Source organism: Elgaria multicarinata, chromosome 1 (genome assembly GCF_023053635.1).
Source record: "Elgaria multicarinata webbii isolate HBS135686 ecotype San Diego chromosome 1, rElgMul1.1.pri, whole genome shotgun sequence".
Classification (NCBI taxonomy): domain Eukaryota; kingdom Metazoa; phylum Chordata; class Lepidosauria; order Squamata; family Anguidae; genus Elgaria; species Elgaria multicarinata.
In genome coordinates, this window is record NC_086171.1 from 147,415,213 (window position 1) to 147,435,254 (window position 20,042).

Genomic DNA, 20,042 nt, shown 5'->3' on the forward strand with positions numbered 1-20,042 from the left:
GCAGGCATTTTTGAAGTATTCAAGAAGATCTTTACAGTGTTCTGGTTGCTGTAACATGGGATGCATCAAACGTAGTGATGCCCTTTTAAGTGCATATCAAAGGAACATGTGTTCTTTCCCCCTTTGCCCTTCGATGATTTTGACGATGATCCAATGTTTCCAATAGTGATGGCTGTAGACTGTGGCTGGTCCATGGTGCTGCCACTGCTGTGAACCTCTACATTGTCCTGGTTGTTGCAATGTCCCCTACTCCCAGAGCAAATGTCATCTTGAAGCTCAACATGTGCTGTAGAACTGTCCTTGGTATCTTGTCCATCTCTACTGACAGGTTTTCCCTGATGTTCACCAGCACCTGACTTCGACTTGACAACGAGCCATCCTGTGAGGCATTGCTGTCCCATCCTCTCGGCCATTACTGAATGTGAACACACACACACACACACACACACACACACACACACACACACACACACACAAGCATAAAGGCAATTATGAAGTCTGTGTTCCAAAAAGACCAAAAAGGCAGAAGAAACAATCACAGAATGCAATGCACTTGCACTTCTGCCACCAGATTGTGTTCCATCACTTTGTTGTTCAAGCAGGGGGAAGCCTGGAAAATTGTCCTCTAGCAACACTCTCTTTGAACTAGGGGTTGTATGTCTGCAACCTGCTCTAAAGCCTAAACTTTTCTTTAAACCAGAATTCCTTGGATTTAGGCAAACAGGAGGGAGCTGTATTGTTTACAGATCCAGTCCTTTTTTTTTTGTAGTAGTAGTAGTAGTAGCTGTTAAGGCCAGCCAGACACTGGTGTTGCCCCAGCCCCACGCAATCACACACACAAGCTAGCCTGGCCAGAGAGCCATGATGGAATCTGGCAGCAGTTGACCTTGTACATAACATTCCAGCTTCATAATAAATAAGTTTGCTGTGCCTCAACTATTTCCTGGGTAGTTCCTGAATACCATAGATTTTGCAGGAGGAGGATCTATCCCCTCTGGCCCTCTCTCCCTTTGGGGCAATCTACCAGGCACACAGTTCTGCGGCTTGTATTGGGACAAGCAACAAAAGAAACTAACAGCTAACACATCTTATTTTGCGGCCCTACCAACCCTAAGCTTCCAGGATCCTCACTTTACCTACACCAGAGTCCTCCCGAGTCACTCGTTTCAGAGACTGAAGCTGCCCCAGGCCCAGGCAGTTTCCTCTAGGGGGTCAGAGAATTTAACCAAACCAATCTTAAATTGCCTCTTTGCTGTAGGTCAGAGGAAATGGAGACTTATCAACCTTTTTCTGTCTCCCTCTTCCTGTTTGCTCAGGAAGTGTCTCAAAAGTCATTCTCATGTCATTGGTCCTGAGAGAAGCTTCTCTCTTGCAAACAAACTAAGTAGCATCCCTTAACTGATGTTGTTTTTGTTTCTTCGTTCAGTCGCTTCCGACTCTTCGTGACTTCACGGACCAGCCCACGCCAGAGCTGTAGTGGGATAGAAAACTATCATCTTTGTTCAAACCACGTTGTATAGTGTCCGGTTTCTTGATAATTTCCAGTTCAGCCATTTCTTGTTGGATTCTTCCTCTGTGGTGTACTTGTTGTAATGCAGTGGTTTTCAAATCAGCAATGGTATACCCTGGAAGGTTGAAGTGTCCACCCACATGCTTCCAGGTTCTGATTTGTGTTAAGTCTGATTTGCGTCCATTTATTCTTCTTGTGCAGAGGTTGACCTGTTGTCCTATGTAAACTGCAGAAGGACATTACTGGCAAATGATGGCATATACTACATTGGAGGATGCAGGTGAAAGAGCCCTCAATGGTGTGACTGATGTTGTTGGGTCCTGTGACAGATGTGGGGGCAGAGTTGGCACTTGGGTCTATTGCATGGTCTGGTCCCTCTGTTTGTGTCTCTGTCCTGTGTACTGTTGCTGGTTAGCATCTGCTTGTGAGAGGGAAGTGTCTGTGCTGATGATAGGTTGGAGTTCACTGATGATCCATTGCAGTGGTTTCAATTGGGGACTGTAGGTGACAACCAGTGGTATACTTCTCTTGGTCTGTCGTTCTTCCTGGGTATCCGAATGACCCTGTCAATCTGTCTTTAAGTTTAAGGTGCTTCTAGTGTTGGTAATAATCTGTCCAGTCATGAAAGAGAAATAATGTTTTTGACTTCAGTGGGGCGGGGGTGAGGGGAGATGTCTGACAGGGCATTTGTGCTGTTGGAAAATTTGCTTTAAAAATGCCCTGCACTGTCTCTTTCAATTAAAACTCCAAAACTGCATTTGTGTGGCCGTTGTGTCCCTTCCTCTGGACTGGAGGGTTGATGCCTTCTCTGAGCTCTGGAGAATGCAGATCAGCCCATGGTTGCACATGCCTTAGTTTTATCACAGCTGGATTACTGCAATGCGCTCAGCACAGGGCTGCCTTCGAAGAGTTCTTGGACACTACAATTGGTAAAAAACAAAAAACAAAAAAAGTGGCATCCAGACTGTTAGCAGTGGGTGTATTTAATGAGTATGGGAGTTCCTTACTGAAACTGCTGCACTGGCTTCTGATTTGTTCCCAGGTACAATTTGAAGTGCTGGTGATAACCTTTAAAGCCTTTTATGGTTTAGGACTGTGATATCTGAAAGACAATCTTCTCCCCATACAACTGCCCCCGCCCCTGTTGAAATTAGGGGTGTGCACGGACCCCCCGCTCTGCTTCACTTCCAGATCCGCGATTTGCAGATCGGGCCACTTCGCTCCACCCCCGCTCCGCCTATGTCCGCTCCGCTCCGCTGCGGAGCTCCGGATCCGGATCGGAGCTCCGTTTTCACCCCCCCCCATAGGCTTGCATTAAGCTTTTTTTCTGTGAAAGTTAGAAACCTCACGTTTGGCACCATGACACCTCATGGAGGTATACACACGCACGCCAAGACTCAAGGCAATCCCATCATCCCCTGAATTTTGGGGAATTTATGAAAATCCAACACCCCATTCACACCCCTTTCGATAGCTCCGTCAATTTGCACGTTAAAAACCTCAAACTCGCCACCATGATAGCTTATCCAGGGATACACATGCACGCCCAGACTCAAGGCAGTCCCATCATCCCCTGGTTTTGGGGGAATTTATGAAAATCGGGCACCCCATTCACACCCCTTTCGATAGCCCCGTCAATTTGCACGTTAAAAACCTCAAACTCACCACCATGATAGCTTATCCAGGGATACACACGCACGCCCAGACTCAAGGCAGTCCCATCATCCCCTGTTTTTTGGCGGGGCTTAAACCTGCAGACATCTCAGTGGGGCCATTTCAAAGGAAATCCCAACATGCCATGAATTGGGGAGTAGAGATAAACCTATATGAATCTTCTTCCACACTTGAAAAATGGATTTGGAACTTCCAAAACTCCAAGTGAGCGCAGGAAGGACTTCTCCCCTGAGTCAAAGCCAGACACACACAACATCCCTGCAAGGCAGGCAGGGGAGGAGAGAGGGAAGGCAGGCAGGTAGCAGACATTTCTGGGGGCATAAGGAAGTGAGCCAAGGATAAGCCAGTAATGCATATAAAATGGAATAAATAAATAAATAAACAAAGGAGGGGTGGAATTAAAAGCAGCAGTGTTGCTGAATAAACAACAAGAACTTTTTTTAAAAGGCTGTATCTTGTCTTTTACCAGCAATAGGGGGATGTGCCCAGGGGAGGGGGAAGCAGCTGCCAGTTCAACTCATGAAAGCCATTGCTTCACCACAAGAGCTGAGGAGTAGAACTCTCACTTCAACTCATGATAGGCATTGCTCCACCGGGTTACTATCTTTGGAGGGCTCTGATGGCCCTCCAAGTACAGGAGAGAGTGAGGGCACGTCCACATGGCATGCCCTAGGGGAGCTCATCCCCTTGCACCACATCTTTTCAGTTGTTCCCCAAAGTTAGGGTGGGTAGCAGTGCTGTGTTTCTATCTCTTATTATTGGCTTAGTATATGATTTCAGGTTGTGTTTGTGCATTTGGTGGGGCTACTGTTTTAAAAAACACTGGGAAAAGTCCGTTCAGACTAAGAAAGAGAAGTTCCCAGAATCCCAAGTTACCCGTTTTGCCTATCCCCTCTTCCAACTTTGGGATCATGTGATCATGACCGGGAGTTGACTCTGCCCCTCAGCCCTTCGGAAAAGGTATTTTCCTGCCGGTTTTTAAAAAAATTCTAGCACACGAACCGCAGCACGCAGAGAGCTGAGAGTAGGCTCAAAATGACCCCCATCCACGACTCTCCAAGCACAAGAATTTTCAGAAAGATAGCTTCAAAAACAACACAGTTATCCCCCTTTCTTTTCCGCAATGCAATCCTGTGGGCAAAATGTTTCAAGATGGCGATCGGATCGGACCGCGGAAACCGGGGCGCTCCGAAAATGGGCGCTTCTCTTCGCCTTGCTTCTAGGGGTCCGCGGTCCGCTTCTACCCCGCCTCTGGGCAAGGCAGAGCAGGCCAATTCGCTCCTGCTTCTGCGCTTCTAATCGGAGCGGAGCACATGCCTAGTTGAAATCATCCTCAGAGGCCCTGTTGTATGCCCGAGTGTCTAGAGAAATGCATTTATTGTCTAGAGAAATGCATTTAGAGGGCCTTTTCAGTGACTGTGTCCCAACATAGTGCTCTTCAGGCGTTTGGGACTTCAACTCACATCATTGCTGGTCATGCAGGCTGGGCCTGTTGGGAGTTGTAGTTCAGTACATCTGGAAGGCACCACATTGGCAAAGTCTTCCAAGAGAGTCATGCCTTGCCACCAACACCTTTCAGAAGATCATAGAATCATAGAATAGTAGAGTGGAAGGGGCCTATAAGACCATCAAGTCCAACCCCCAGGAATCCACCTTAAAGCATCCTTGACAGATGGTTGTCCAGCTGCCTCTTGAATGCCTCTAGTGTAGGAGAGCCCATGGCCTCCCTAGGTAATTGGTTCCATTGTCTCACTGCTCTAACACTCAGGAAGTTTTTTTCCTGATGTTCAGCCAGAATCTGGCTTCCTGTAACTTGAGCCCATTATTCAGTGTCCTGCACTCTGGGATGACTGAGAAGAGAGATTCTTTTTAGGAAGAAATTTGGATTATAATTGGTTGTTTTACTTTTGTATAATCCTATTGCTCTTGTATTCTGTTAATTCTTGCTGCTATTTTAATGTTTTAGTATTAGTTTATAAGTGACATTTTAAATGGTTAGTTGACAGTTATACCTGTTAGATGCCCTGAATTCTTTTGAGGAAATGTTATTTATTTAAAGCATTTTTACTCTGCTCATTAGCCAGAAAGATGTGTTGTGCATGAATAAATAATCTCATTCCAAAATATTCAAATGAGATCATCAGGTAACAGGAGGTTATATCTGTTGTCATTAGCTCCCATTGATGAAATATAAACTGATCATATTAGGCAATATTATCACAGCATGAATCTCCCTTCAGGGAGTCTTTTCTATAAGTGCACACCGCATCTAACAATTCCTTTCAGTTGAACTTATGACTCTACTTGCATGAGCATCAAGTCTCAGGACAAAGGCTGCTTCCAGACAAGGATTTTATTACACCATTGCTTTACTCATTCACAGAATTTTACAGGGATCCAGATAACGTTATCTTCCCCTCATTTCTTCCATCATTTAGATTCACTCATCATTTAACACTGTGGTGTAGTGGCTAAAGTGTTGGACTGGGAGTCAGGAGATCCGGGTTCTAGTCCCCACTCAGCCATGGAAACCCACTTGGTGACTTTGGGCCAATCACAGACTCTCAGCCCAACCTCCCTCACAGGGTTGTTGTTGTGAGGATAACATGGGGAAGAGGAGGAGGATTATGTATGCCACCTTGGGTCCCTTGGAGGAAAAAAGGCAGGATATAAATGCATCAACAACAACAACAACAATATAATATCCTGAATCAAAAGATCATACGCAGTACACACCCAGCAACATTACTTACTGAAAAATCAAATACTGGATCATTATGGGTGGAACATATGTTTCTTTGCAACTAGAATTTGAGAAGCAATAATTGTTCTGATGAGAATTTTCCTTATTCCATGTCAATTTAATTAGGCCAACTTTTGGCAGCATGTGCCTTGGTGTCTCTTAGGTAGCAAAAGATCTGCATCATTAAGACAAAAAAATAAAAATAAAAAATAGCCATTATATCATATTAACATTGTGCTGAATTTGTTTGTGCTGACTGAAAACAGGTTTGCCAAAGCACATTATTACCAAAGAGTTAATAAACACGTTCTTGTTGAGGAGCAGCCGGAATTTTTAAACAAAATTCCAAGTTTGCTATTCATTCTATTTCTCTTTCATTGGTGATGAAGCTACTGACATATGACCAGGGAAATCCTAACACTAGAAAAGTTTGCCTGTTTCCACAACATTTTAAAATGATTAGCTTCCTTTCAATATAATAAAATAATAACAACAACAACAACAACAACATTTATTTATATAGCGCTTTCTAACAAAGCGCTGAACATGAAATAAAATAGATCTGGAATTTACAATTAATGGAATAAACACAACAATTCTAATAAGAGACCTTAAGTGGATTTAAAAGAATATAACAATAAAACCTTAAAAAAAACATATAAAATGTGTCGTGGCCACCACAAGAACCATCAACACACTCTGTCTCAAGAACAACCAGCCAGCCGCCTTTATTCAAAAAGAAAGGTTTTCAAACCTTTCTTAAACACCTCCAAACTCTCAGTTAACCACAGTAGCAGGGGGAGTGAATTCCACAGCTGAGGGACTAGCTTCATCTAGTTACTGATTTAATTACTGATTTAATTACTAGTTACTTATTTTCCCCCAAAGTCATGTAATTGTTTTCGACCTGGTGGCCATCTGATCCTGTTGTTTAATGCATTTGCCTCTGAATAATTTGATGTGTTTGATAAGATTGTGCTGGGGTTCACTCAAACCTAATGATGGAGGGAAATCATAACACACTAAGCTTTGATATTACTGTACATTGTATGCATTATATCTGGCAGCATTAGTATATTCATGTCCCCTCAGTATGGAGGATTCTAAACAGTTAGAATGGGTTCTTGCGTCGATATAATATGTAAGTGCCTTTTCATTTCCTACACAGACTAGCCCATGCTATGTACTGATATACAAGCCTGCATATGTCAGTACATATAAGCAATATGGTCAATAATATGACACAGACTACAGCTGCATTTCAATCATTTGTCATTGTTACACGTCACTGAGTGCTAGTGTGCACTTAGCAACATTAGGGTGACCATATGAAAAGGAAGACAGGACTCCTGTATCTTTAACAGTTGTATTGAAAGGGGAATTTCAGCAGGTGTCATTTGTATATATGGAGAACCTGGTGAAATTCCCTCTTCATCACAACAGTTAAAGCTGCAGGTCCCTGCCCTCTTTTAAATCTGGTCACTCTAGTATAGCTCCTGCACTTTAACTGTTGTGATGAAGAGGGAATTTCTCCAGGTTCTCCATATATACAAATAACCCCTGCTGAAATTCCCTTTTCTATGCAACTGTTAAAAGTACAGGAGCCCTGTCCCCCTTTTCATATGGTCACCCTAAGCAACATGTAAGCTAGTTCCCAATGTTGGCCTGGTTCTCACATCACAACAACACAGTGTTTTTGTTGTGAATACGGTCAGAGAAATAAACCATGGTTTGTTGTCAGAAAAACAAGTCAGAATTCCTGATTGACATGTCATGACAAAGAACCCATGGCTAGAGCAGCAGGACTGATCAGGTACTGTATACCACCTCACCACCATGTTCACAACAACCCAGGGTTTTAAAACAACCTTGGGTTGCTGCTGTGATATGCAGACCAGAGGCTTGTCTTGATGAAGGGTTTGCCCCGAGGTGGATTCGCAGTAGCAGCAGGCCATCTACATGACACAGCCGCCATTGCGAAGCCATCTGGGGGCAAACCCCAGAAATTCCTCTGAAAAAAAGTCGGGCTCTTAACCCAACTTTTTTTGGGTGCAGAGGCGTGTCACAGCTGATGGTGCCCCCTGATTGGTCACCATTGTCTGGACAGGGAAGGGGTGGACCTCTGGGAGCTCAGCAGAGCCTCACATGTCCCTGTAAATAAAACAAAAATGGGGGGAGGAGAGGAACGGGCCCCGCGCATTCTACAAATAAAAAAATGGGGAGAGGAGAGGAACGGGCCCTGTGCATTCTACAAATAAAAAAATGGGGGAGGAGAGGAATGGGCCCCGCGCATTCTACAAATAAAAAAATGGGGGGAGGAGAGGAACAGGCCCCGCACATTCTACAAATAAAAAAATGGGGGAGGAGAGGAATGGGCCCCACGCATTCTACAAATAAAAAAATGGGGGGAGGAGAGGAACGGGCCCCGCGCATTCTACAAATAAAAAAATGGGGAGAGGAGAGGAACGGGCCCCGCGCATTCTACAAATAAAAAAATGGGGGGAGGAGAGGAACGGGCCCCGCACATTCTACAAATAAAAAAATGGGGGAGGAGAGGAACGGGCCCCGCACATTCTACAAATAAAAAAATGGGGGAGGAGAGGAACGGGCCCCGCACATTCTACAAATAAAAAAATGGGGGGAGGAGAGGAACAGGCCCCGCACATTCTACAAATAAAAAAATGGGGGAGGAGAGGAACAGGCCCCGCACATTCTACAAATAAAAAAATGGGGGGAAGAGAGGAACAGGCCCCGCACATTTTACAAATAAAAAAAATGGGGGGAGGAGAGGAACAGGCCCCGCGCGTTCTACAAATAAAAAAATGGGGGAGGAGAGGAACGGGCCCCGCGCATTCTACAAATAAAAAAATGGGGGGAGTTGAGGAACGGGCCCCGCGCATTCTACAAATAAAAAAATGGGGGGAGTTGAGGAACGGGCCCTGCGCGTTCTACAAATAAAAAAATGGGGGGAGTTGAGGAACGGGCCCCGCGCATTCTACAAATAAAAAAATGGGGGGAGTTGAGGAACGGGCCCTGCGCATTCTACAAATAAAAAAATGGGGGGAGTTGAGGAACGGGCCCCGCGCATTCTACAAATAAAAAAATGGGGGGAGTTGAGGAACGGGCCCTGCGCGTTATACAAATAAAAATAATGGGGGGAGGAGCGGAATGGGCCCCACGCGTTCTACAAATAAAAAAAATGGGGGGAGGAGAGGAACGGGCCCCACGCGTTCTACAAATAAAAATAATGGGGGGAGGAGCGGAATGGGCCCCGTGCATTCTACAAATAAAAAAAATGGGGGGAGGAGAGGAACGGGCCCCACGCGTTCTACAAATAAAAAAAATGGGGGGAGGAGAGGAACGGGCCCCACGCGTTCTACAAATAAAAAAATGGGGGGAGTTGAGGAACGGGCCCCGCGCATTCTACAAATAAAAAAATGGGGGGAGTTGAGGAACGGGCCCTGCGCGTTCTACAAATAAAAAAAATGGGGGGAGTTGAGGAACGGGCCCTGCGCGTTCTACAAATAAAAAAATGGGGGGAGGAGAGGAACGGGCCCCACGCGTTCTACAAATAAAAAAATGGGGGGAGTTGAGGAACGGGCCCTGCGCGTTCTACAAATAAAAAAATGGGGGGAGGAGAGGAACGGGCCCCACGCGTTCTACAAATAAAAAAATGGGGGGAGTTGAGGAACGGGCCCCACGCAGTCTACAAATAAAAAAATGGGGGGAGTTGAGGAACAGGCCCCGCGCATTCTACAAATAAAAAAATGGGGGGAGTTGAGGAACGGGCCCCGCGCGTTCTACAAATAAAAAAAATGGGGGGAGGAGAGGAACGGGCCCCACGCGTTCTACAAATAAAAAAAATGGGGGGAGGAGAGGAACGGGCCCCACGCGTTCTACAAATAAAAAAAATGGGGGGAGGAGAGGAACGGGCCCCACGCGTTCTACAAATAAAAAAATGGGGGGAGTTGAGGAACGGGCCCCGCGCATTCTACAAATAAAAAAAATGGGGGGAGTTGAGGAACGGGCCCTGCGCGTTCTACAAATAAAAAAAATGGGGGGGAGGAGAGGAACGGGCCCCACGCGTTCTACAAATAAAAAAATGGGGGGAGTTGAGGAACGGGCCCCACGCAGTCTACAAATAAAAAAATGGGGGGAGTTGAGGAACAGGCCCCGCGCATTCTACAAATAAAAAAATGGGGGGAGTTGAGGAATGGGCCCTGCGCGTTCTACAAATAAAAATAATGGGGGGAGGAGCGGAATGGCCCCCGTGCATTCTACAAATAAAAAAAATGGGGGGAGGAGAGGAACGGGGCCCAATCTTCCCATTTTTTATTTTTTTAATCTGTATCTGTAAAGCTGCGCAGATGCAGATAAAAAATGAGGGGGTAGGAGAAGGCAGCCAGAGGGAGGTCAGAGGGAGAAGAGGTAGTTTGGGCGCCACGCATCCCTCTTTACCCCCCTCTGGCTGCCTCGTTCCTCCCCCATCCCCCAGTGCTCAGCGTGGCGGCAGTGATAAAATGTTGCTGCACGCTAACCCTTTGTATCAGCTTGACTTGCAGCAGTGACTTACAGTCATGGTCTGACCCCATGCTTAGCAAGCAGAACACAGTTGCCCTGATGATTAGATTGTAAGCCTATGCGGCAGGGTCTTGCTATTTACTGTTTTACTCTGTACAGCACCATGTACATTGATGGTGCTATATAAATAAATAAATAATAATAATAATAATAATAATAATAATAATAATAATAATGACTCTTGCAACACCCCTTTGCTTGCAACACCCCTAGGGTTTGAAAGAAGGGTAACGGTGGTTTCCATGTAGAGGCATTTGTATGTTATACAACGGCAAATGTGTGTATGTGCCGCAGGGCAGTCCTAAGCGCTCTGTCACATCTACCTGCATAATATGTGGTCACATTTCCCACAGGCATATGTTTAGGGTGACCATATGAAAAGGAGGACAGGGCTCCTGTGTTTTTAACAGTTGCATAGAAAAGGGAATTTCAGCAGGGGTCATTTGTATGCATGCAGCACCTGGTAAAATTCCCTCTTCATCACAACAGTTAAAGCTGCAGGTGCCCTGCCCTCTTTTAAATCTGGTTACTCTAGTATAGCTCCTGCAGCTTTAACTGTTGTAATGAAGAGGAAATTTCACCAAGTTCCCCATATATACAAATGACACCTGCAGAAATTTCCTTTTCAATACAACTGTTAAAGATACAGGAGTCCTGTCCTCTTTTTCATACAGTCACCCTACATATGTTAGCATTTTTGTCTACATGCAAAATATTTTGCAACTGTGTCCATGACAATAATGTGTGCATATGCACGTGCGTTTTAAACCCCAATGCATTTTCTACAAACTGTTTCTACGTTTCAATTTGACACAGTACAGAAATAAAAATACATCTTTCTGTTGCTGACCCTCAGCACTGAAAACCAACTTCATCATAAAGTGTGACTGATAAAACCTACAGACAATCAAAAATCAGCAAAGCCCATCTTTCTGTTCTGCAAGCAACAATCATACTACATTTAATCATCATTAATGTTGTTGACAAAGGGGACCCTCACCGGGCAATCTTCCTTAGGAAGGGCTTTTCAATAGCAAGCAATTATGAAATGAAAACATGACCGAGAGGTGAATGAATGAAAACAAACATGCATCTTGTAGCGACTGCTGGTGGTTAATACTTGACCATTACTTCTTGACAGGATTAATGCCTTTCTAATCACACTAATCGCCTTTGACAACTTTATCCATAATCCATCTATTTCAAAGCAATATCCAGATGGCTTCTGATGGGGGAGGAATAGAGCAGGGTAGAGAGGCATGAGATGAATGGGTTTTCTGGTCAGCTCCTTATGTTTCCCTTTTCCAGGGTCACTGCATTTCAGGCTAACACCATTCAGAAAGAAACACAGTTATTGAAGCAGAGAGCTATGTGGATAAGCACAGCTGTACTTTGGAGGAATGAAACTGGCTGAAAATCTAATTTCTACAGCTATATACCTTAACTGGATTGTGAATCTGCCAGCCAGTTTTATTTTTTTAAAAAAATAAACAATGCAAAAACTTTAATTAATTTGCAAGAATGATGGGTGTCTTTTGTAAACACTAGAAAATGGTTCCAAGCTAGCAGCTTGCACATGTTTACATCTGCCAAGTTCCAACTACCTTCGTTAGCTCAGTGGAACAGACAGGTATATTTTCCTTAAGTCATTCTGTAACTATTTTGTAAGTGTTGCTACCTGTCATTGCTCGCAGCAGAAAGCCAGGGGTAAGAACCAAACTTTAGGCCATCTGGTGTTTAGGCACATTCCATTCCATTTCTTTCTTGTATCAACAGTACTTGACACCAAAAGAAAATGTGACAGCAGCTTCACCTCAATTTAATGCAACTCATTTCTCCTTTACCAAATGTGTTGGTGTGAACTCACTTTGTCCAATGAAAGAAGCAGACCGTATATGCAGTAGCCTTAGTTGTATTCTTTGGCAAGTGGGTTTACAGTGTTGTTTTTCAATGTAAAACATCTGTTGCCCCCCACACCTCCAATAGCTGATCCAGAGGGTCACCAGCCCTCAAATAGATTTGGGGGCATGCACAGGGAGTGGAAGGTTGCCCCCTTCCTGTTCTGCTGACAGTAGCTGTTCTGTCTGTGGGAGGCACCAGTTGGATTTCACTCTCTCTATCCACAGGGCTGGGTATCTTGTGGCCCTCCAGACGTTTTGGCCTACAACTCTGATCAGCCCTAGCCAGCATAGCCAGTGGTTAGGGAGTTGTAGGCTAAAACAACTCGAGGGCAACAAGTTGCCCACCACTGATATGGGGGCAACTTAGATTGCTTTTTTCCCCTTCTGTTTTTGGTCTGTTCTTAAAATATAGTTAGTATATGAGTCCTGAGTTCAGCATCCTTGCTCCTAGAGTTTTGAATAAGATGAAGAACATTTAGCCTTACTTTGACTTTCTTCCCTTTCAGCAGGTACCCCTAATTAACTGCTTCTCAACGGTTAATTACTGTTGTGGACTTTCCCATTACAACTGCAACCTCATCATTACATTATCTGGTGGCCGAGTAATCTTATTACAGATGATGATCTTATTAATGAGCATGCTCCAAAGACAGGACAATCTCATTAATAGACCCCTCTAGGATTTGTCACCTTGGAGTTAATGTATGATTGGACATTAACGCTGGGTCATAACACAGTTGGTAATCTGGCATCATCTGTAACTGGACCCCTGTAAGATATGAGAGATGTAGCAGGTCATGTTATGCCTTTTGTTGGTCTAACCCAGCCTTCCCCAACCTGGTGCCCTCCAGATGTTTTGGACTTCAACTCCCATCAACCCCAACCAGCATGGACAATGGTAAGGAGAAGGCTGGAAGTTGTCATCCAAAGCATCAGGAGAGAGCAGAGTGGGGAAGGTTGATTTAACCTCTGATTCACCAAATGATCATCATTTTTTGTTCTATCTTAACTGCCCTTATTAATAATGGACAGAATCTGGTCAAAGTGAAGCATGAATTACTTCTTTCAACAGGTGGGGAAGGAGTGAAGCATTTTGGATAAATTATACCTAACATTTCCTTTACAAATCATGAAATCTGCCCCTGGAGTCCCCATGATGGTTATGTGAACAGTTGTAAATTACCTTGTGTCTTTTTCCTTCTCTAGAACTAGAATGAAAGACGCCCTCTGAGCTAAATGGGCATAAGAAATCCCTGCCTCCACTCCCCCACCCTCGGCATCCCGGTTGTCTCCCATGTTTCTATTATTGTTTGATTATGCTTACCTAACAGTCCAGCAGCTTCAGAAACAGTAGAATGTTTTTAGCTTGGACATTGCTAGTTGGAAGCATTTATACTGTGCTCTTTGTGATGTAGACCTACTTAGCATGCAAAAGGAAGCAGACAATAGTAAACAGAGCCCTTATCAATAAGACATTCACTAAATAAACATGAGATACTACAAGCTGAAATAAAGAAGACCTCATAATTGGATGTTGCACTGCCAAGTTCACACATCACGCTAAATCACCCTGAGAATAAGTCATCATGGATTGGTTGGTTGGTTGGTTGCTATTTAATCCATGTTACTCCCAACAGATGATCGAGCACTCAGTGGCTTGAGGTGGCTTATTTCCCCTTCAGTTCCCCTCAGTCTTCCCACCTAGTCCTCACATTTATCCCAGCAGAACTTCTCATTTCCTCATTCTCTATGTCAGTGCCTTTCTACAATTGGTCTGCTGATGTTGCTGGTTCACAAGAAAAACTCCCTCCCCCTACATCAGATTGCCAATTGGAATCTCCCGCTCTTGACAAGCAGCTTTCTAGCCATTCCCAACAATCTATTCACAAGCCATCCTGCCGGGTTCAGATATCATGACAAATAATGGTGAAAACAAGCCAGCTTGAACAACCCAACAAGAAGACATGGGTTCTCAGGGTGGCTTATTTGTTATGGTTAACAAACCATGCTGATGTGGTGCCCAGTTCTCACAACACAACAAGCTTCCCTAAACAAACATGGCTCACAAACCATGGCTTATTGTGTTGTACAAACCCAGGTCTGTTTTTAAAGTAGTTCTAACTTATGGGTTCAATGTATATAAACAAAGCTTTAATGACTGGCAGAAAATTTGTGATGTAAAATGCTACAGTGGATTTGTAAAGACAGCATTAATAGGCTTATTATTTATTTCCACTGAATAGATATGCTGCTTATTTTGACTGAGGGCAGGTTCCACAGGGCTCAATTCAGAGAAGCATTCTGGCTCAAATCAAAGTGAAAAGCATTATTTTACTTAGAATCTTTGTCACAATTTATTTTTTCTCTTTCAGACTAGACTGGCAAACCAGGTTATAATACAAATAGGAGACCTCAGAAGTTGAAATAGGCTAAACCGACTTTTTAGAAAGGTTACAGTAACTGCTGAAAAAAATATCTCTGATTGCAGGAATATTCTGACCACATAACAGATTTGCTTCCAAAGTCTTGGTCCTTTTGCTTTTGATCTCTTTATTATATCAGTTGATTGAACAATGAATACGTTCTTTTGAATGCATTAAACTAGTTCTCCCCCAACCTGGTGCCTCCAGGAATTTTGGACTACAACTCCCAGCTTTCTTGGCAATTGACCATGCTTGCTTGGGCTGATAGGAGTTGAAGTCCAAAACCTCTGGAAGAAACCCGGTTTGAAGTGGCTGCATTGAACAGCAATTTGCATTTTTCATTTTATGTATATATGTGAGGATTGCCTCCTTTTAAGAATGAATGTGCTTACTCATAATTTATAGAACAGCTAATAGTATTCAGCACACTTTAACACCATGATTCAAATGTAACTGTGAGTTAATTGCAACTGGTCCTCCAATATCTGAGATTAAAGGATGGGAGGAATCCCAGGACAGAGGGTGAAGCTAAAGTACTGTGCAGCTAAATACAGTGAAATGTAATATTGTTTTATTTTAGTTTCCCGCCCCCCGCCCCGATATACAATGAACTGAAAGCAAAACCTACAGGATTAGAGATTGGCAAACAGAAAAGCAGTGCACTTTCTTAATTAATTTACTAGATAACAGGAACCTGAATGCTAAATCCCACCACTATGTTTTCACCAAATTTATAATAAAGGTTAAGCTGCACTTCAGCCTGACCTCTAGATGACTTCATCAAATGGCAGCCACCATTTGACGAAGAAAGAAGCCCTTTTGGTACCTATAATAACCTTGGTTAATTTGCTAGGTTGGTATTGTTTGTTTGTTGATTTTAAACGTTTCTTGGCAGCTTTCAGGGAAGAAGCCTTTCCAAGGTGGCATACAGCAATGAAATACATAAAAACAGTTAAATTGTTAAAAGCAATAAAAACAGAAATACAATAAAATAGCAATAAAAACAACAAAAGCCAAAAATAAAACCAACAACATTAATAACCGCAACAACAGCAGTCATATGAACAGAAGGCCACGTTAAAATTTGTTTTCAAGGCTTTCTTAAAAACCTGCGATGGCAGACTTATGATAGACTTCTAACGGCAGCTTGTTCCAAAGGTGTGGGGCCACTGCAGAGAAGCCCCTCCCACATGTGGTCCATCCACCTAACTGTGGGCAGGCTGATATGGGTGAAGGCGGCCCTTCAAATAACTTAGTTGAAAACCGTTTAAGGCTTTAAAGTAAAAACTAGCACTTTTAATTGGGCTTAGAAACACGCTAGTAACCAGTGCAGCTGGCACAGTATAGGCATTGACCCTGTTCAGACGCCATGCTAAGCCATGGAGGTAACGCATTTTGAGCTAAACATTATGGCTTAGTGTGTTGTGTGAACCATTCCTAACCATGGTGGCTACATAAGCACGGTTTAAACGTGCTCACTAACCCTTTGCTGCAAAAGGGTTAGTGGCCTAACCATGGATAAGTGTGTTGTCTGAACAGGCCCAGAATGTGTTCAACTCATCTTGCCACCACCAGTAATCAGGTGGCCACATTCTGCACTAGCTGAAGTTTCCGAAATGTCTTCAAAGGCAACCCCAAATCCAGCACATTACAGTAGTCCAGCCTAGATGTTACTAGTGGATAACTAAGGCAGGGTCCATCCTCTCCAGATAGGGGGTACTGTAGCTGGTGCACCAGCATAAACAGATAAAATGCGCTCCCGGACACTGCAGCCACCTGTACTTCCCAAGTTAGCTCAGAGTCCAAGAGGACTCCAGACTGCACACTTGGTACTCCATCACACCAATGATTTATTGCACTTTCGCTATGCCTGGTAGGTGTTTTTGCAGTGCAGTACTCACATGATGTCATCCCTGTCCTGCACTCATTTCGCCTCTTCCCCTCTGTTTTCCATCTTATTTTGAGGGGTGAAAGTCTGGGTTTTTCCCCCCTCTGTGTGCAACAAAGCCTCTCCTCCCTCCCATGTATTGCTGTCCTTGTGCTACGTTGGACCATCCTGGTTTTTGTGTGTGTGTGTGTCGAAGGGCAGTCTCTCTGACAAAAGAGGAGGGTGGGGCAGTTCTCTGCTCAACTGTGAAAGGGGAGGGAGAGAGGGTACCCAAACACCCTGCAGAGAAGGCGAGCGAGGCTGCCACCACCTATGCTCGGTCCATTCAGCTCTATGGTTCTTACTCCTGAGTAGGCATGTCTAGGTTTCCTGACCAGAGCAACGTCGGTTCCCCATTGCCATGCCAATATTGACTGCAACCTTTTCCAAAAACTAATTATAATACTTTCTCTTCTCTTATATTGTTTAATATGTCTTAGGGGAAAGCATAGTGTGTTGTTTTACCATAGTTGGGCAGTTTCAGGCTGCCGTACTATTGTATTTGCGCAGAAATAAATATTTAAGAAATATAAAATATTTACTACAGGGGGAAGGAGAACGTAGGGGGGTGGGGTGGGAGATTTCGCCGGCATAGTAACGCTCCAGGTGAAAAGATACATGAGCTGAAATAGCACAACAATGGAACCTTCTCAAAATGGAACCTTCTCAAACTGGGGAGAGGCAAACTGGGGAGTGGGGTACCACAGGGCTCAGTCCTGGGCCCAGTGCTCTTCAACATTTTTATCAATGATTTGGACGAGGAGGTGCAGGGAACGCTGATCAGATTTGCAGATGACACAAAATTGGGTGGGATAGCTAATACCCTGGAAGACAGAAACAAACTTCAAAGTGATCTTGATAGGCTGGAGTGCTGGGCTGAAAACAACAGGATGAAATTTAATAGGGATAAATGCCAAGTTCTACATTTAGTAAATAGAAACCAGAGGCACAGTTACAAGATGGGGGATACTTGGCTCAGCAATACTACAAACGAGAAGGATCTTGGAATTGTTGTAGATTGCAAGCTGAATATGAGCCAACAGTGCGATATGGCTGCAAGAAAGGCAAATGCTATTTTGGGCTGCATTAATAGAAGTATAGCTTCGAAATCACGTGGGGTACTGGTTCCACTCTGTTCGGCCTGGTTAGGCCTCATCTAGAGTATTGCGTCCAGTTCTGGGCTCCACAATTCAAGAAGGACGCAGACAAGCTGGAACGTGTTCAGAGGAGGGCAACCAGGATGATCAGGGGTCTGGAAACAAAGCCCTATGAAGAGAGACTGAAAGAACTGGGCATGTTTAGCCTGGAGAAGAGAAGATTGAGGGGAGACATGATAGCACTCTTCAAATACTTAAAAGGTTGTCACACAGAGGAGGGCCAGGATCTCTTCTCGATCCTCCCAGAGTGCAGGACACGGAATAACGGGCTCAAGTTAAAGGAAGCCAGATTCCAGCTGGACATCAGGAAAAAACTTCCTGACTGTTAGAGCAGTGCGACAATGGAATCAGTTACCTAGGGAGGTTGTGGGCTCTCCCACACTAGAGGCCTTCAAAAGGCAGCTGGACAAGCATCTGTTGGGGATGCTTTAGGGTGGATTCCTGCATTGAGCAGGGGGTTGGACTCGATGGCCTTGTAGGCCCCTTCCAACTCTGCTATTCTATGATTCTATGAATAAAAGCAGAAATGGTAGGTATGTGGGAGGCTGCGCACTCACTGTTTCCATGTACACATGGGTTGTTTAAATCATTTATTTATTTATTGCATTTTTATACCAACCAACAGCCAAAGCTCCCTGGGCGGTTCACAAAAACTAAAACCATTCAAAATATAAAAAAAAGTATAAACAACAGTATAACTGTATAAACAACAGTTTAAACAAAGTATAAACAAACCATGGGGTGTTGTTACATACGAAACAGGTCTATGTGTTGTAAATCCTTTCTTGGCCATCTTTGCTCAGAGAAAAGGATGTGATGGGCTCACTGGAGACAATGCAACCTTCTCTGTGCTCTCAGTAACTGTAGTAATAGATATAGGGCATTTCTAAATGAGGCTGTTAATCTGCTGCATCTACTTTTGGTTTCATCGCAGAATTGAGATATGAGCACCACACAGGGGTGTTTCCTTTCCTGCTTTTCTGCAAAATAACCTCTAGGTGGCACTGTGGACAGTGGAATAGTGCAAATACACAAGAGGAAATTGTGCTTTCTTTTGCCATCAGAAATAATACCCCATTTTCTTTGCTCTAAAAAAACTGTTTACAAACAGAAATGAAACTGGAGGGTCAACATATAACAAATGACTCATGTAGAAAAGCTCATAATTTTAACAGCAAGTGAAAAAATAATACATATCTTCTCTCTTCTTTCAACAGCTTAATGTCTGGACTAGCGGCTCTCGATGCTAAGACATCTAGTCGATTGGGCATCATAACAGTCACTTACTATCTTTGGACTACTTTTGTCGCTGTTATTGTGGGAATCATTATGGTTTCCATTATCCATCCTGGTGGGGCTGCCCAGAAGGAGAACACAGAGGAAAGTGGGAAGCCAATCATGAGCTCTGCAGATGCATTGCTGGACTTAATTCGGTAACTACATTCATTCTTACTGCTTTTATGAAAGGTAAAATTCTGCACATGCCATAACTTTGTGAAGAGTGGTAGTATTTTAACATATATAATTAGTAATCAGTGAATGCAGATTCAGAAGGAAACAGCAGGTAGCACCCAACATGTAACCTGGGCAATCAACTGTGGTAGGAGGAGAGAAAGTGCCCTGTGTCTCGGCTGAGAGAGCAGAAATGAAAGATCAGCGGAGAATGTCTGCTGAGGATGAGAATAATATGAATTTGCACAGGGGTAGCTATGTTAGTCTTTTGCAGCAAAACCAAGGAAGAGTCTTGCGATACATTTATTATGGGCTATGCTTTCATGGACCAAAGTACACTTCATCAGAAAGCTTATACCATAATAAATTTGTTAGTTCCACAAGGCTCTCTGGGGTTTTTTATACACGAAGAGACTGCTGAGGACAGGCTGTATCTATATAAAGATTTGTCTATGCTAAAGCCTGATTCAAACAGTGCCTTTTTCTTGCAGTTAGGTCTCCTATAACTTGTGTAACATTGGGGTGGAGGAACCCCCTCTCTTTTTAGGCATCAGCAACAAGTCTGTCAAAGTTGGGTAGTTAATTGTTGATGTTCTGATTTATTTATTATGTTTCATTTGGAGTTTTAGTTTTGTTATTCTGTTAGCCTATAATTTTGGTTCACTGCTTGCCAA

General features: G+C 43.7%; 1 protein-coding gene across 1 annotated transcript in view; it reads left to right on the forward strand.

Moving 5' to 3' along the window:
• Positions 1-20,042, forward strand: part of SLC1A7 (solute carrier family 1 member 7) — a 57,972-nt gene that overhangs the window by 4,355 nt on the left and 33,575 nt on the right. Inside the window, exon 3 of the mRNA XM_063138877.1 lies at positions 19,134-19,349. Coding sequence (XP_062994947.1) covers positions 19,134-19,349 — 216 coding nt within the window. The remainder of the gene's footprint in view (positions 1-19,133; positions 19,350-20,042) is intronic.